This window comes from Pantherophis guttatus, chromosome 10 (genome assembly GCF_059756535.1).
Source record: "Pantherophis guttatus breed Tessera chromosome 10, ASM5975653v1, whole genome shotgun sequence".
In the NCBI taxonomy this organism is placed as follows: domain Eukaryota; kingdom Metazoa; phylum Chordata; class Lepidosauria; order Squamata; family Colubridae; genus Pantherophis; species Pantherophis guttatus.
The window spans coordinates 30,222,193-30,241,139 of NC_142072.1; the positions used below are offsets into that span (position 1 = coordinate 30,222,193).

Below are 18,947 nucleotides of genomic sequence, written 5' to 3' on the forward strand. Positions count from 1 at the left end.
TGACATCCTAAGACAAGAGAGCCCACCTTGGGTGATTGAGGGGGAGCATTGGGTTGTTAAGGCATTAAAGAACCCCCTCTAAACCTTCAGTGGGGGAACAATTTGCCCCTCTCCTCTGCTCCCCAGGGGAACATTGATTTTTACCAGGTGACTGAACTCTGTCGCCCTGTGATCTACAAGAGCATTAGTTGATGATCTGACATGAAAGAAAAATCTGCATTCTTCCTTAACGTAGGCACTCCTTGGATGCAGAAATTTAAGTCAGGAGGACGTTTTCAAATAACATATTTTTTCAAAGGCATAAGCCTTTGTGACAGGCAGCTACAGCTTATGAAAGTGTATACCTTTTATTTAAATCTGTTATTTGAAAATTTATAGTGATGGAGAAGACTCTAGAGCAGGGATCTGCAACCTGACACACTCAAAGAACCATTTGGACCATTTCCCACAGAAAAGAAAACACCAGGAGCCACAAAAGCTGGGTAGGCGTTGGCCAACTCGACGTCACTCACTCCCACCTAGTCACATGACACCTCCCCAGTGACGCCTACCCATGTTTTGTGGCTCCCGGTGTTTTCATTTCTGTGGGAAACAATTCTCTCTCTCCCTCTCCCTCTCTCTCTCTCTCTCTCTCTCCCTCCCTCCCTCCCTCCCTCTCTCCCTCTCTCTCTCTCTCTCTCTCTCTCTCTCTCCCTCCCTCTCTCCCTCTCTCTCTCTCTCGTGTGTTCCCTCTTGAACTATTTCCAAAAAAAGGTGAGGATTGGTGGGTTTTTTCCTTTGCTGATGTTGTTCTTTCTTCTTCTTTGGGTGCTTTTTACCATATGATAAACGTACCATTATGTACATAAGGGTGACAGCAGGAAATGGAGACTCGCTCCAGATTCCAGAGCAGAAGTGAAGCATCCCTGTACTTGCCTCTTCTTATGAGTGCTTCTTCCAGCCCTTGGTGCTGTGCGCACCTCAGTTGCTCAGGAAAACACATGACTTGCTCTCTGCCCCAAGACACTGGCTTGCCCCGGCTGCAGCCGATGCTTCATGTCGTAATGGGCACCAGGAGGAGGAGGGGACGCTGTGACCCCCATTGTGAAGCGTGCTAAATTTAATTGTGCTGTGCAAGGTGCTGCACAGAATAGTGGGCAGGCCATGGAGGTGGTGAGAACAGCAGCGGTGAGAGCAGCGGCAGTGAGAGCAGCCAGGGTGGGCCAGTGTCTCAGGGCAGAGAGCAAATCACGCATCTCCCCAAGCAACCGAGGTGCGCACAGCACCAACAAGGTGCTGGAAGAAGCGCCTGCAAGAGGAGGCAAGTACAGGGGTGCTTTGCTCCAGCTCTGGAATCTGGAGCGAGTCTCCAACCCTCCCTGTCACCCTTACCTTCTCAGGCCAGGCGAGGAGTGACTGGGAGGGGAGGGCAAGGGGTGGGGCCAGCCAGTGGTGGGTTCAGCCAACAGGGAGCCACAGCAGGGGGACAAAAGAGCCACATACGGCTCCGGAGCCACGGGTTGCTGACACCTGCTCTAGAGAGTCCCCTGGACTGCAAGAAGACCCAATCAGTCAATCCTGAAGAAAATCAAATCTGACTGTCCTTTGGCCATTTTGGAAGCCGAAGTTCAAATACTTTGGCCACCAAAAGAGAAGAGGGGACCCTTAGAAAAGTCCCTGATGTTGGAAAAGACAGAAGGCAAAAGGAGAAGGCAGAGGGTGAGATGGTTTAGATGGTTTAGATGGCATCAGTGGGCATGGCAGAACACAATGTTGCTAGTTTCTGGGCAAGATCTGTTTATTTTGTACATATTTTAATCTTGTACTTTACATTTTCAATTTTATGTCATATAGTATGCCTTATTTTAATTGTGGTGCTTCTGACATGAATATATAAATACTGGGCATGAATTTGGGCAAAGTCTGGGAGATGGTGGAGGATGGGCAGGGGGCAGGGGGCTGGCATGCTGTGGTCTATGGGGTTGCGGACAGTGGAGGGATTAAATATTTTTAACAACCGGTTCTGTGGGCGTGGCTTAGTTGGGGTGTGTGGCTTGGTGGTCATGTGACCGGGTGGGCATGGCTATGTGCATAGGGACTACTCAGAGGGCTGAAAAAAGTCATTTCTGACTGGTCCTCACACTTATGACCATCCTCACATTTATGCCCATTGCGGCATTCTTAACAACCGTGTCAGTCATTTCACCACTACTTCTCTTCACCATGGTGACAAGATAGGGCGTAAAACGTAAAATGTGAGGACAGTCGTAAGTTCAAGGACTGGTTAAAAGTGCGAGGATCGGTCAAAAATAACTTTTTCAGCCTTCTGACTAGTCCATATGCACATAGGGACTATTCAGAGGGCTGAAAAAAGTCATTTCTGACTGGTCCTCACATTTTTGACCGGTCCTCGCACTTATGAACTTCCTCACATTTATGCCCGTTGCGGCATTCTTAACAACAGTGTCAGTCATTTCACCACTACTTGTCTTCACCACAGTGACAAGATAGGGCGCAAAACATAAAATGTGAGTACAGTCGTAAGTGCGAGGACTGGTCAAAAGTGCGATGACCGGTCAAAAATAACTTTTTCAGCCCTCTGAGTAATCCATATGCACAAAAGGATACAGCAATAGAGAGGGATGAAGGAAGGAGAAGAGAGATGGAAGAAAGAAGGAGAGACAGGGAAGGAAGAGAAGGGAGGAAGGGAAGGGAAATTAGAGTAAGAGTGAGGGTAAGAGAGGGAGGAAGAGAGGAGGAGAAGAAGAGGGGGGGAAGAGAAAGTAAGAAGGAAAGAAAAGAGAGAGGTGGTAGTTTTGAGGAGAAAGATTGCTGTACAGTAAAAAAGATGAAATGGAAGAAAGGCAACCCCAAACAAATATAAAGATATTAAGATAAAGAATGAATTGTTAAACTTTAAAGAATAAAAGAGAATAAATATGAATAAATAGCAGTAATTAGAAACACACATACAAACATACAATGTATTTTCTTTGAACAGAATATTTGGCCAGTTCACAAATTTAAACAGTGTTTAGTCATTTCAATTAAATTTACAATTTCTATATTTCCTTTTTGCCATATTTATTCCTTATCTATTTTTTTAAAAAAAAAACAATATTACCCTTCATCCTCATCTCTAATCTTAATCAAATTCAATTTTTCCCTTCTATTCTATATTATACCCCTTCTCATTGTCATCTATTTTTATATCCATCCTCACATTGGTTAATTATGTAATATTACAGTTGTTTAATATAAATTTTAATTTTAATATAAATTTAAATTTTAATATAAACATTTTAATATAAATCAATTAGTTATATAACTATCTTTTTTGTATATTAATCAATATGAACATGAATATTCCAATTATTTCCATGCAATCCAATTTCTTACAAATTAATTAATTATATTTACCAATAATAATAAACCAACTAATTTCCCCCATATATTCCTCCAAACCACAATTTAATCATTTCTGCTTTCAACACAATATACAATTAATAGTATCTCAATTATTACAATTCCCTATTTAAATAGAGCTTTTTTTCTTTTGTGTTTTAAAATCTTGAACTCTCCTCTTTTTCCCTAAAGAGGAACTACCTCTTTAGGGAAAACTACCTTTCCACTAAAGGTAGTTTGCACCTACCTTTTTTGGTGAGGAAAAAGAAAAGAAATCTGCCTGCCTAATTTTCCAACGTTGCAGCAACAGTAAAGCAGGCTTTTACTTTCAGTTTCGTTTTTCAGCATAGATAGGGGGGGGGAAATCTGCACTCTTTGCAAGCAAGCAGTAGAGCCCTGAGCAAAACAGCTGAGAGCAAATCAGCTGAGAGTCGGGAGGCCAATAGAATCAAGGGGCTAATTAGCCTATGCTGAAGCTCCGCAGGCCAATAAAATTACAAAAAAACACCGAACCGTTTGTTAAATTGCTGGCTCGCCTGCCCCTCGCCCACCACTATTTATTGGCAATAAATAGTGGTGCAGAGGGGCGGGGCAAGGGGTGGGGTGAGCCAGCAATTTAACAAAGGGTTCGGCCGAACCCCCTAGAACCGGCAGAATCCCACCACTGGTTGCGAACAGTTTCATATGACTTAGCAACTGAACAGCAATCAAGGCCTTTTAATCAAATCTGTTATTTGAAAAGGTACTACCTCGCTCCACCCAATTTTTGGCTGTGATAGACTACCCTCCTACAAGTGGTACTTATTATCAGTGGTGGGCTGCTGCCGGTTCGGACTGGTTCAGGTGAACCAGTAGTCCCAACAATCAGCTGGCCCCACCCACCTGCCCCCATCCTATCCTGTCCTATATTTCCTTCTTTCTGGCTTAGCTGATTTGCACAGCACAGTTGATTTCTGCGCCTCCGCTGTTCTACTTATCGGGGCTGCCTTAGAAGGTAAGCAGCTAAGCTTCAAATTGCTGTATTTTGAACGCTGCGTGCAAGCACGTTAGGTGCATATGCTCACAGAACCGGTTGTTAAACCAGTTCCAGCCCACCACTGCTTATTATGACTTTCTCCTCTCCTCTCAGACCAAACAAAGGAGAAAGAGAAGAGATAGACTAAAGTTCTGGTTTTCCACTCATCCTCCTTTCTCTTCCATTTTATTTAATGGATAAATTAAAATAAGTTGGCCAGATCTGAGTCTAGATCTCAATGGTGTCTGAAGCACGCAGAGCAAATTAACTTGCAAGCCTTGCCTGGTTCCAGCTTTGATTACAGGACCTGGCCTGCCTCCTTTAGTTCATCTCAACTGTCCCTTCTTGTCAAAAGCATCTGTTGTGACATGGAGGGGATGGCCAACTTCAAAAAGGCCTTCTGTTCAGAGCTGCTCCCAAGAGGGCTGCTGCAGTGGCTGTTTTATGGTGTTGCTTCCAGCAGCAGGTTTTGCAAATTTGCAACTAGCTAAAACACAAGGAAGCAGGAGACCCTGGGGTCAGATTGATCCCAAACGAAACACAAGTTTTAAGAGCATCCAAAGTAGTCCTTGAATCTAGATAGCCTGGGAATTGGGAAGAAAGTGAGAAAAGCATTCAGGCCTCTGAATTTTCTTTCTGGCTTTTAGTCCAAGTTCTGTTCTTGCTTACTGCTGGGTAGATTGTGAACTGCACCTTGATCAGCCTGAATTTTGCTAATGTCCCTCTCAATTTATGATGGAAGCAGCAAAGAAGACTCTAATTATCAGCTGCCTCCTATTATTTGGCTCATTCCATGACTAGCTGTCAGAACTGTCCTGCAGCAGGTCATTCTGAAGGCTTCACTCTTAACCAGATAGCAAGGAAGTCGGTAGCTGTGTCTCCTCCTGCTCTTTGACAAGCGGTTTTGAGTAGCCTCCTTCTTCTGACCCTGAAAGTAATAGGTACAGCCTCCATTACAAGTAATTGCATAGCCATCTTTCTCCATGATACGGCTGAATTATTTTTAAAGCTTTTCAAATGGCTGGACAACTCTCCACCCTGAGATAGAAGCGCCACAGCTTGTGGACAAAAATATTTCCTTCCCAATCAGAGCCATTTAACTCCGCTGGCTGGCCAGTGACATAAGTGTAGTCTCTCTCTCCACATTGTGCATAGTTTTACATACCAGAATCACTTCATTCCAATTGCCATTGCAACCAGCAGCCACTTAAAGCCTGATCTTGTATGCATTTTATCACCATTCGGCAATGATCCATCAAGCCTGAGAAACCACAAGAAAGCCTCAAGAGAGCCCTGGGTTATAGAGATTTGGCAGCAATGTCATCTGGTGTTCCAACAAAAGGGACATGAGCCAAGCATAGCATTTCGAGAAAAAGAAAATTTTCAGGAAAGGAATCTGTGTAGACCAGCCCATCCAAAAGAAGCTGGGTCTTAATCCAAGGACAAAGGTATGAACAGACTGACTCCCTGTTTCTGTCTTTGTGTGCATGTCTGCAGGAAGCACTTCAATTTTTCATGCACATAATTGTGAGGTCATTGCATGACCTCCTCAACAATCTGAACAGTACTTGAGCGTATCTGCTGCTCTCATGGCAATTACTTCTACTTGAGCTGGCAGGAACCTTTTGAAATTATGCATCTGGTGGAGGGGTGACAAGTGAATTAGTGGGCTTCGTCTACAATTGAGATGATTCAGTCTTGCTTGCTTGAGAAATGTCAGGATAAATACCTAGCTGGCTAGCCAAACCAGGCAAGGCGTAGCTCCACCAGAGCATTCCTTTCATTTAAAAATTGTCCTGACGACATGAAGTGTTACAGCCTATAAATCCGTCCATGCCTGGGTTTCCAACAGTCAAGCCCCAGCCCCTCGCTCTGTGACTGCCTCCTGAGCAATATCTATCTGAGTCTAGGGCTCTTCTTACCTCTTTGATAAAATTCATAAAGCGCCCACCAAATCGCCAGGCTTTGTGTCGATGGCACTGAAGAGAGTTGACCGTCATCTGAGGGGCCCGTTGGTAACACACAGAGACTATGTGGACAGCATCATATAACAGGGCAGCGTCTGTCTAAAATAAAGGTGGACAGTAATTGTTTTGACCACATGCAGCCACTCTAAAAACAATCCTCCCTGGCCCCAAATGTTCTTTTGATTCTATAGCTAAGCCCACTGTAAGGAGCCACTGCTTCTCCCCTAAAAGCCTGGCATTGCCCAACTTGCCATGCACCCAGGCCTCCAGGAATCAATCCTGAATCCAGGATAATATTAGGAGAAAAACTCCCTTCTGCTGCAGCCTCCTTGCTTCAAAGAGTTCCTTCTCCTAGGATTCTTGTCCTCTGGAAGAAGGGGGCAGGAAGTTATTTTACCCATTCAGATGTAATGTGTAGTTCAGCCTGAAGATGCAAGTTGTTAGACTCCTCTTCTGACAAAAGCAGAGGGTGCTAAAAACTTTTGGCACAGCCTGGCACAAGCCAAATGAGCTGCAAACCTTTTTCTGATTACACACCAGCAGGAAATTCAAAGTGCATCAGGAATTCAAAGTGATTGTCGTACCATCATGACCCCTGCAATCAATCCAGGTTCAGGTTTGGGGGCCGTCTGCAACCTCTCCATGGACCACTTATCAATTATGGCAGACACATGAGGATTATCCACGTTCAAGATGCGGAAGCCGGTCAGGTTTACTCCAGAGTAGCGATATTGCTCAAGATCGAGTGCATACAGATCCTGTTAAAAAAAAGAACCTTCATCTCAACCCCCTTCCTGATCTTCTTTTTTTTAAAAAAAAAAATATTTATTAAATTTCCAAAGATTAAAATACACAGTACAAAAAGAAACATAATACACAAAAAGCAAGAAAAAAAAAAACACACACACACACACACACACAAATATAAACAACCAAAAACAAACATATCAAAATTTCAATACTAATAACAACTTTTCTGCATCGGTATCTGTAATCTATTTAGCCTCTTTACACAAATTCTACTTCTAAATATCTCTATCTTAAATTTACATCTTTATTTAAATTATCTTGATTTCTATTTACAATTCAATCTCATAACAAAAACAACCCTTAAATTTTATGTTTACTCTCCAGCCAGGAATACCATTTATTCCATATTAAATAGTACTCGGTGTCCTCCCTCTCCTTCATTTCCATAGATAATCTGTCCATCTCTGCACATTCGTATATTTTTTTAATTATGATTTGATCTGGAGGGGTGTCTGGTTGTTTCTAATTTTGTGCTACCACAATTCTACTTGCCGTTAGTATGTGTAATATGATATATTGTATACTTTTCCACATTTCCCCTTCCAGACTACCCAGGAGAAACAGTTCCGGCTTTCTTTCTATCTTCCGCCCTGTTATTTCATCCAGCCATTTTTTAATCTTGCCCCAAAATTTCCTAATCTTAGGACAGGTCCACCACATGTGGTAGAATGTCCCTTGTTTGTGTCCACACCCCCAACAATTTGGAGACCCACTCAAGAACATCCTGGCCAATCTCGCTGGTGGCAAATGCCATCAGTAGAACGTTTTGTAAAGATTTTCTTTATAAGCAGCTGACATTGTTAGTTTGTAATTTCTCTCCCATAATCTATCTCATTGATCCAAATGAATATTATGTCCAAAAATTTTTGCCCAACTAATCATTGTTTCTTTCAAGGTTTCCTCTTCCATTTTAAATTTCAACAAAAAATTATATATTTTTGTGATCATTTTCCCCCGGACCCTATCAAGTTCCAATTGTTCTCTGTATATGCCAAATTGTTCCTTATCTTTTTTATATTTTGTTTTAATCTGTAAGTATGGCCACCAATCAATTTTTATTCCTTGTTTTATTAGATCCTGTTCTGACTTTAAATTTCCAATTTCTTCTAATAGGTCCAAATATCTTATTATTTTATTTAAATCCAATACATTGGGATAGATTATGGCCTCCATCATTGATATCCACACTGGAACTTTCATATAATGATTTTTCTTTATAATATTCCAAATATAGATCAAAGCATTTTGCACTAGATGTCTCTGGAAGTATGTATGTGTCTTAATTTTCCCTTCCCAAAGGAATGCATACCATCCCAATTGGAGGTCATGGCCTTCCAATATTAATATTCTCTTATTTCTTAATTGGATCCAATCTTTTAACCAAGTTATTGCAGCTGCCTGATAATATAATTCCCAATCGGGTAGGCCGAATCCTCCTTTGGTTCTGGAGTCCTGCAGAAGTTTACATTTTATTTGGGCTTTTTCCCCCAACAAAATGAATTTACCTATCATTCTATTTAGATATTCAAAAAACGGTTTCCCTAGTCTAATTGGTATCGATTGAAAAATATATAACAATTTAGGTAATATATTCATCTTTATCACGGCTATTCTACCTATTAAAGATAACTGTGATTTGGCCCAAATATCTAAGTCTTCTTGAATTTGTTGTATTAATTTATCATGTACAACTCCACCCCAGGCCACCCCAACGATGCCCTTGAAGTGATGTCCCAGTGCCTGGAGGCTGTACGGATCTGGATGGGGAGGAACAGGCTCAAGCTCAACCCTTCCAAGACTGAGTGGCTGTGGTTCCGGCATCCCGATATAGTCAGTTGACTCCATCACTGACTATTGGGGGCGAGTCTTTGGCCCCTACAGAGAGGGCTCGCAATCTGGGAGTCCTCCTGGATACGCAGCTGTCCTTGGAGGAACATCTGACGGCTGTAACCAGGGGGACCTTTTGTCAGGTTCGCCTGATTCGCCAGTTGCGGCCCTTTCTTGATCGGGATTCCCTGTGCACAGTCACTCATGCCCTCGTCACCTCTCGCCTTGACTACTGCAATGCTCTCTACATGGGGCTCCCCTTGAAGAGCACCCGGAGGCTCCAACTGGTCCAGAACGCAGCAGCGCGGGTAGTGACGGGAGCAGCATGGCGCTCCCATGTAACACCGCTCCTGCGTGAGCTGCACTGGCTCCCGGTGGTCTTCCGGGTGCGCTTCAAGGTGTTGGTTATCACCTTTAAAGCGCTCCATGGCATAGGGCCTAGCTATCTCCGAGACCGCCTGCTGCCACCGACGACCTCCCATCGACCCGTGCGCTCCCACAGAGAGGGCCTCCTCGGGGTGCCATCAGCCAAACAGTGCAGGCTGGTGACCCCCAGGGGGAGGGCCTTCTCTGTGGAGGCACCTACCCTCTGGAATCAGTTGCCCCCAGAGATAAGGAGAATCCATGACCTCAGTGACTTCCGCCGTGCACTTAAAACCTTCTTTTTCCAGCAAGCCGGGCTGGCCTAATTTTTTTTAAGTGTTTTTAATTGTTTTGTTTATCGTTTTTAATTAATGGGGCCAAATTTATATATATCTTTTAACTGTATTTTAATATTTGTATTTGATGTTTTTACTTGGCTGTTCACCGCCCTGAGTCCTCAGGGAGAAGGGTGGTATACAAATTCAAAATAAAATAAAAAATAAAATAAAAATCATAATTGTCTTCTTTTATTGTGGAACATTTCGCCGTAAGCGAAATTCCTAAATATTTCACCTTTTTAGCAGTTTGAATCCTCAATTTCCTTTCCAATTCTTCCTGTTGTCTTTTTGTACAATTCTTTGTTACCATTTTAGTTTTTTTCTTATTTATTTTAAGCCCTCCTACTTCACCAAATTCTTCAACTTCATTAATCAAGATGGTTCCCGTCTCCAAAGGATCTTCCATGACAAAAACTAGATCATCTGCGAATGCTTAGACCTTGTATTCCTCCTGTTTGACTTTCAAACCCCTTATTATTTGGTTTTTTCCTAATTTGTATTAACAATATTTCCAAAGATAATATAAATAATAGAGGTGATAGGGAGCATCCCTGTCTTATCCCTTTAGTTATATTAATCTTCTCTGTCATTTCTCCATTCATTATTATTCTGGCTGATTGTTTCGAATAGATCATTCTAATTAAGTCTGTAAATTTGTCCCCAAAATTCATAATTTCCAATTGGTTAATAAGAAAGTTGCTGTAAAATTACCATTAATGTTATGTAATGCTTAATACGTTATGTTTTGACATGTTTTGTTTTTATATATGTGTGATTGTTTTTTGTGTTGTTTTTAAAGACAAACTGTTTAATAAAAATTATTTAAAAAAAGAAAAAAGAAAGTAAGTTCCAGTTCAGATTGTCAAACACCTTCTGAGTGTCTACTTAATGCCAGCTGCTTATCCGAGTGGGACTCATAATATTCTAATGTATCCATGATCATCCTTATATTATTTCTTATATATCTGTTTGGCAAAAATCCATTCTGATCCAAATTAATAATTTCCTTTAAAAAATTTTTGGCCCTTTCAGCTATTATTGTTACAAAAGTTTTATAATCCACATTACTGTTGCCTTTCACCAACGGAGGAATAGACCATCTAACTTTCCCAAGCCCTTTCCATCTGGGCTAGCCACCGTGAGAGGGTGGCTTGGATCCTTACCTCCAATTTTGATGAACTGACACGGGACTCCTCCCACTGCAGTGAGAGGGCAGTGGAGTCCAGCCCACCGGCTCTGAGGTCCATCTTGCTCCAATACCTTAGACTATTCATCAAACTCCTGACCAGACTTTCTACCTCTCATCTATGTATGGCTTATACCTCAGCAGACCTGCTTGCGCTGCGAGATGCCCCCCTCTCGCGGCGATGGCCTTCCATGTTATCAAAGGCCTACCTTAAGGACGGGTTTTGGAGCCCTGAGAGGTGGCATGTTTCAAAGCGAGGATTAAGGGGTTTTTTAATTAGGGTTTTTAATAATTTTTTAAGGGGAACCGGGAGGACGACCAAAGGGGATGGTGGGGGTAATCCACCAAGGTCAGAGCCGAGCCCGGCACGGGTAACGGTTTGGAGGACACTGGACGAGGGAATGGGGAGGGGGCGGAGGGCTATCCCAATGAGGGAAATACCATCAGCACGGTGGTTGGGAGGGGCAGATATGGCGGGAGCAGGGGGCCACATCATGTGTTGGGGACGCGCACTTGCTGTTTGAGAGCAATTGCGCGCCCCGGCCCTCAAAGCTCCCCTCGGATACTAGGTGGCTTGGATACTCAGGACCTGGGCCTGCGGCTGATGCTGTGCAACGCTAGGTCTGTGGTAAATAAGGCCCCCCTCATTCACGATCTTATCCAGGAGGGGGGAGCGGACCTGGCTGGTATTACGGAGACCTGGTTGGGACCGGAGGGAGGAGTCCCTCTGGTCGAGATGTGCCCACCAGGTTTCAGAGCATTCCATCAGCCGAGAGCCCAGGGGAGGGGCGGGGGGGTGGCGGTTATTATTAAAGAAGGTCTTGGTCCGAGGGAGACCACTGTGCCTCAGACTGCCGGATGTGAGTCTCTCCTTGTGAAGTGGGGCCATGGGGTTCAGATGGGCTTGCTGCTTGCGTACCTGGCTCCCTGCTGCGTGGCAGCAGCCCTGCCTGAGCTACTCGACGTGATAGCCACGGTGGCAGTTGATACACCCAGGCTTATGGTCATGGGTGATTTCAACTTGCCATCCGTTGGTGAAACGTCTGGGATGGCTCAGGAGTTCATGGCTTCCATGACGGCCATGGACCTGACCCAGTTAGTTCATGGCCCCACTCACGGGGGGGACACACTCTAGACTTGATTTTTGTCTCTGGCCAGTGGTTGAGTGATCTTGTTATAGGGGATATAGACATGGAACCCTTGTCATGGTCAGATCACTCACTCCTTCGTCTGGACCTTCGTACCGCTACACCCCGCCGCAGGGAGGCGGTCCCAATTAGATGGGTCCGCCCCAGGCGCCTGATGGATCCTGATAGGTTCCAGACGGAGCTTGGGCCAATTCCTGATGATCTGGCACACGACTCGGCCGAGGACCTGGTAGCTGCCTGGGATCGGGCGGCTGGTGGGGCCTTGGATCGAGTCGTGCCTTTGCGGCCTCTGACCCGCTGTCGATCCCTCGCGGCTCCTTGGTTCACCGAGGAGCTGAGGGAGATGAAACGCTGGAAAAGACGCCTAGAGAGCGGTTGGAGGGCCAGTCGCGCTGAATCTGACCGAACACTGGTAAGGTCACATATTAAGACCTACCTAGTGGCGATAAAGACGGCAAAGTGTAATTACTTTTCTGCCTCTATTGCGTCATCAGGGAATCGTCCGGCAGCCCTGTTCAGGGTAACCCGCCCCCTGCTCCATCTGGGAGCGCGGGAGGATCCCTTGGAAGGCAGGGCGAAGGATTTCGGACAATACCTGTATGACAAAATCGCTCAGATCCGGGGGGACTTGGACTCTGACTGGGTAGATCAGGGCAGGGTGACGAGGAATAGTCTTGAGAATGTTATCTGGGAGGAGTTTGATGCTGTGACTCCCGATGATGTGGACAGGATTTTGGGGAGACTTAGTGCGGCCACATGTTTACTGGACCCGTGTCCCTCCTGGTTGGTACTGGCCTCCCGGGAGGTTACACGAGGCTGGCTCCAGGGTGTTATCAACGCTTCATTGAGTGAGGGTTACTTCCCCGCGGCCTTGAAAGAGGCGGTGGTGAGGCCTCTCCTCAAGAAGCCGTCCCTGGATCCGGCAATATTGGCCAACTATCGTTCTGTCTCCAACCTTCGCTTTCTGGCGAAGGTTGTTGAGAGTGTGGCCGCGCGACAGTTTCCGCAATTCCTGGAGGAAACATCCTATCTGGATCCGTTCCAGTCTGGTTTCAGGCCTGGGCACAGCACGGAAACGGCATTGGTCGCGTTGGTTGATGATCTCTGGAGGGCTCGGGACAGGGGTTGTTCCTCTGTCCTGGTCCTATTAGACCTCTCAGCGGCTTTTGATACCATCGACCATGGTATCATGCTGCACCGGTTGGAAGAGTTGGGGATGGGGGGCACCGTGTTACGGTGGTTCTCCTCCTTTCTCTCCGACCGGTCGCAGTTCGTGTTGACAGGGGGGCAGAGGTCGACCTCGAGGCCTCTTATATGTGGAGTGCCTCAGGGGTCGGTCCTCTCGCCCCTCCTGTTCAACATTTATGTGAAGCCGCTGGGCGAGATCATCCGTGGCTTTGGGGTGAGATACCATCAGTACGCTGATGATACTCAGCTGTACATCTCCACCCCAGGCCACCCCAATGATGCCCTTGAAGTGATGTCCCAGTGCCTGGAGGCTGTACGGATCTGGATGGGGAGGAACAGGCTCAAGCTCAACCCTTCCAAGACTGAGTGGCTGTGGTTCCCGGCATCCCGATATAGTCAGTTGACTCCATCACTGACTATTGGGGGCGAGTCTTTGGCCCCCACAGAGAGGGCTCGCAATCTGGGAGTCCTCCTGGATACACAGCTGTCCTTGGAGGAACATGTGACGGCTGTAACCAGGGGGACCTTTTATCAGGTTCGCCTGATCCGCCAGTTGCGGCCCTTTCTTGATCGGGATTCCCTGTGCACAGTCACTCATGCCCTCGTGACCTCTCGCCTTGATTACTGTAACGCTCTCTACATGGGGCTCCCCTTGAAGAGCACCCGGAGGCTCCAACTGGTCCAGAACGCAGCAGCGCGGGTAGTGACGGGAGCAGCATGGCGCTCCCATGTAACACCGCTCCTGCGCGAGCTGCACTGGCTCCCAGTGGTCTTCCGGGTGCACTTCAAGGTGTTGGTTATCACCTTTAAAGCGCTCCATGGCATAGGGCCTAGCTATCTCCGAGACCGCCTGCTGCCAGTGACGACCTCCCATCGACCCGTGCGCTCCCACAGAGAGGGCCTCCTCGGGGTGCCATCAGCCAAACAATGCAGGCTGGTGACCCCCAGGGGGAGGGCCTTCTCTGAGGGGGCTCCCACCCTCTGGAATCAGTTGCCCCCTGAGATAAGGAGAATCCATGACCTCAGTGCCTTCCGCCGTGCCCTTAAAACCTTCCTTTTCCAACAAGCCGGGCTGGCCTAATTCTTTTTAAGTGTTTTTAATTGTTTGGTTTATTGTTTTAATTAATGGGGCCAAATTTATATATATTTTTAACTGTATTTTAATATTTGTATTTGATGTTTTTATTTGGCTGTTCACCGCCCTGAGTCCTCAGGGAGAAGGGCAGTATACAAATTCAAAAATAAAATAAATAATAAATAAATTAAGCAGCAAGATTGACTGGTAGTTCTTGATTTGCTGTGTGTCTGTGCTGTCCTTTGGGATAAGTGATATTAGTGCCTCCCTCCATATCTGTGGTAGTTTAGATTGTTCCAATGCTTCATTATATAAATTTAGCAGTAATACTTCCAGTGGGCCCTGCTCTTCTTTTGGCATGACTGAATGTAAAAACTGTTGCAAAGTAAGAGAAAAAGAAAGGTTGTTGAGAAATGTCACCCACGTTTCTGAAATTCAGGGGGTTTTTTTGCGCGCGGGGGGGGGAATTCACCTTAAAATTTAGGTGCAGAAATCAGTATTGGTTCCAATTGGGAAGCATATCTCAGCCAAGGATCAGTTAATTATGATGATTAATTGTGCATAAGGAAAAAAGATAAAATGTTTAAAAGAGAAATCAATGAATGGGAAACTCCGATATTAAGCCTTGTTGCTCTTAGCACTTGCAGGAATCAAAAACTGTGTGAAATGCCAAAGTATGTGGAAGAGTAAGTCTTCTCTTGGGTGCCTGAGACACAGCAGTGAACTTCTAGCCTTGGAAATCATCCTCTCCATATGTGCCTTATTTATTTATTTAGCACATGGCATATAATACGTGGACTTGCGATACATATTAATATTATGCCTAGATTAAAAATAACACAATAAAATATGAATATTATAAAGATCTATATTCAGACACCAATGTCTAGGCCAGGGGTGTCAAACACAAGGCCCGTGGGCTGAATCCGGTCCACAATCCTGGAAAGTGTAAGGAGCTGACCCACGTTGCCTCAGCCCGGTCTACCCAATGAAAAGAGGAAACCTCGGGCTAGTGTGACTTTGGCCTGGTCTACCCAATGAAAAGAGGAAACATGACAGCAGTTTGGGGAGTGGCATCAAGCTGGCTATGCCCGCCCAGTTACCCACACCTGCCCAGCCCCCCAAGGTCAACCACAGTCCTGATGCGGCCCTCAATGAAATTGAGTTTGGCACCCCTGGTCTAGGCCATCTAAGTAATTAATAATTAATTAATAATTAATGAGAAACTTCCTAACAGTGAGGACAATTAACCAGTGGAACAGAAGTTGCCTTCAGAAATCGTGGGGGCTCCATCACTGGAGGCTTTTAAGAAGAGACTAGACAGTCACTGATCTGAAATAGTATAGGTTCTCTTGCTTGAGCAGGGGGCTGGACTAGAAGGCCTCCAAGGTCCCTTCCAGTTCTATTCTATTCTAACCATTGAAGCACAGCATCCTTTATATGAAAAAAATAAGATACTAGACTGGTGTACAGGTAGTCCTCAACTTGCAGGGGAGGTTGGCTGGGGAGGGCAACCCCCCCCCCGTTTTTCACCCGTTTTTTGCAAAAAGGAGAGCAGGAGCCCCCAGGAGCACTCTGCAGGCCTCCCAAACCCTCTGCAGGCCCTGTTTTTTGCAAAAATGGGTGAAAAACGGGGCCATTTTTGCGAAAAATTGGGCACTCATAGGGTTTGGGAGGCCTGCAGAGTGTTCCTTGGGCCAAGGAGGGCAAAAACCTTTTTTTTTTCTTACTTATCTCTTCAAAATCCTGGTGCGTCTTATACACCAGTGCCTCTTATAGTTCGAAAAATACAGTAAATAACAAGAAAAAAGTCAAGGAAAGAGTGGGTCCATTAAAGACAGAAGATGCCAAGGAAGCAACAGGCAGCAGAGAGGAAGCAGCACACTTGGTGTTCTGCACAAGGGGTCACTGCAAGCCCTGCCTTGGTTCACTTGCTCAAGTCATGGCTTGGTGCTGCAGTCCTGGAGCAGAATATTCACTCCCAAACTGGGGAGCCTGAAATTCAGACTTCACAAGCTTAATCTAAAGGCCTTTGCCCACTCTCGCCTACCCAGGCGACAAACATGCCCTGGCAACCTCTTTTTCTGCCCTGCCCTCACGAGGTTGCCTTCATCTTAGTCCCAGCTCATGAGAAACTGCATGACTTGCTTTGAACCCTGAGGGAGATAAAAGTGTTTGCCCCTTATCCTGACACACTAAAAACCAGCATCGCATTGATTGGGATCGGGAGAGAAGTTAATGAGATGGAGAAACAGAGATGGAGCTATCTGCATGCTAATGCCATTCTTGCCAACTCAAGGATGGCACCTTTATTTGCTGCAAAGAAATGACCAAAATGGGAGGACAGGAGAGCAAGGATAAAGGCAACCAGGTGAGTAAAACTGATGAGAGGGAAACTGCACCCAGTGGCAGAAGGCAAGAGGACACCCAGGTGAGCACAAGCATTGAGAGGGTGAATGGGCACCTGGGCGGATGCAATCAACGAGAGGGCACCTGATTGACTGCAACTGGTGAGAGGGTGAGCGGGAACAACCAGTGAGCATGGCTGGCAAACAAGTGCAAATGACCAGAGGGGAAGAAAGGAAAAGTCAGCAGATGGAGAAGGAAGACAGGAGAAGGAGAAAGGAGGACAGCAGGAGCTGCTAAGAGTGCAATGGGTGAGTGTCAGCAGCAGGTGACACTCAGAACACCAGAAGTGGGTAGTTGGCGCAACCAGTGGCAATAGTGGTAGCAACACAAGACGTTTACCGAGAGCCAGTAGTGGTTTTCACTTACCTTCACTACCGGTTCGGAATTGTGAGCGTGTGTACATGTGCGCATATGCTTTGCTCGCACATGGCACTTTTGTGCATGTGCAGAGTGTCCGTTATGACGTCCGGGCGGGGGGCAGAGCCTCCCATCATTGCCACTACCAGTTCACCCGAACCAGGGCGAACCGATAGAAATCCACCACTGCCAAGGATAGTAATCAGTGGTGAGTTCCTCCCGGTTCGGCCCAGTTCGGCCGAGCTGGTGACGATATGATGTCACCAAATTGGTTCTCTTTGTTCGGGAGCTGAGTCCTCCTGCCGGCCCCTGCATTATTCTTACCTTTTATTTGGCCCCGCCCCAATCTATTCGCTGCCTCCCAAGTCCCAGCTGATCGGCTAGAAGGAAAAAAACTGTTTAAACTCTTGCCGCGGGGCTTCAAAGGGCCGCCCTACAGCTGATCAGTGTTAAAAGGCAGTGTGGTGGTAGACCAGTGCACTCGAAAAACAGATGGGTAGACTGGTGCGCTCCAAAAACAAATGGGTAGACTGGTACAGCTCTACAAGCAGTTAAAAGCCTAGTAGACCAGTACCTCTGTTAAATCCTAAAGAATTGTCACATGACCATCAAACCACACCCACAAAATAAGCCACGCCCACAGAACAGGTAATAAAAAAATTTAGAACCCACCCCTGGTAATAATGAGATGCTTTCTGAAGGCCAGCAGCAACGGGGCCAACGAGGTGTTCAGAATGGAGGATAAGAAAGAGGAGGAAGAGTAAAGACAAAATGAAGTTAGGAAACTTTAAAAAAAAAGCAAAGGAAAGAAAAAAGGTAGACAGGGAGAAAGAATGCCATTGGAAAGACAGAGGGACGTGCAGCATGACAGCTGAGAATGGAAGCAGTTACAATGAGACACTAAGAAGCAAAAGAACGAGGAAAAGAAGGCAATTTACTATTTTTCTACACTTTTATGTTAATTGGGATTATTCTCATTCCAGAAGAGACTGGACAACCATTTGTCAGAAATGATCTAGGGTCTCCTGCCATAGGCAAAGACTAGAAGACCTCCAAGATCCTTTTCAACTATATTATTCAATGTTCCCTCTCTCTCTCTGTATTTCTCTCTCTTCGTTTTTCTCCATGCCTTTTTTCTTTTTTCTTCTTCCCTCTGAGGAGTGCAAAAGTATCATTTCAACACTAGTCACACGACGGAGCTGAGGAGTATAAACTGTTTCACTTCAAGAATATTTGAATTCAGGACTAACTTTAATCTCAACAGGTTGGAATCCAACTTTAATTTACACAAAGATACTTTTAATTAAATTTTGAATTTTTTAGAAAATAGTTTTTTGAATTTTTATAATTAAAAAAAAATTAAAACAAAAGAGGGAAAATTATTCAATTTTTTTAAAAAATACATTGTAAATCTTTGATGTTTTTAAACAAAGAAAAAACCCAAAGCCTAATAAATTGCACAAAATTAGGCAATATTAGAAATACTGCTAAGAAAAAAGAAGATCCTTGTTTTGGAGCAATTGAGAATTTACAATATTTATAAGTTTGCAAATTTTCTGTAACTTTACAAAATACTGCTAAAAAAAATAAAACCTATTTTAAAAGAAAGAAAGGATCCTGCATTAGAATTACTGGGAGCATTTACAAAAAGAATAACGTAATTATGGAAAACACATAACCATGGGGGGGAAAGCCTAACACTATTGTGATTTGCAAAAAATGTGCCATGTATATATTTATACCCATAGAAGACCCAAATTATATTTGTATCAAATATAAACTAATTGAATTACTTGAGGAAAAAGTTAGAGTCTAGAGGAAACAGGTCCATAGACAAGTTTAGCCGCTCTGAAGGAGCTAACAGACGTGATCTCAGAGCA

The 18,947-nt window shown here is 45.0% G+C and overlaps 1 protein-coding gene across 2 annotated transcripts in view; it reads right to left on the reverse strand.

Annotated features, from left to right (window-relative positions):
• The window catches only part of GRIK3 (glutamate ionotropic receptor kainate type subunit 3), a 397,845-nt gene that overhangs the window by 95,798 nt on the left and 283,100 nt on the right, over nucleotides 1-18,947 (reverse strand). For both annotated transcript variants that reach the window (XM_034413166.3, XM_060691366.2), the window contains exons 6-7: nucleotides 6,951-7,124; nucleotides 6,322-6,465 (exon numbers count right to left, since the gene is read on the reverse strand). In XM_034413166.3, coding sequence (XP_034269057.1) covers nucleotides 6,322-6,465; nucleotides 6,951-7,124 — 318 coding nt within the window. The remainder of the gene's footprint in view (nucleotides 1-6,321; nucleotides 6,466-6,950; nucleotides 7,125-18,947) is intronic.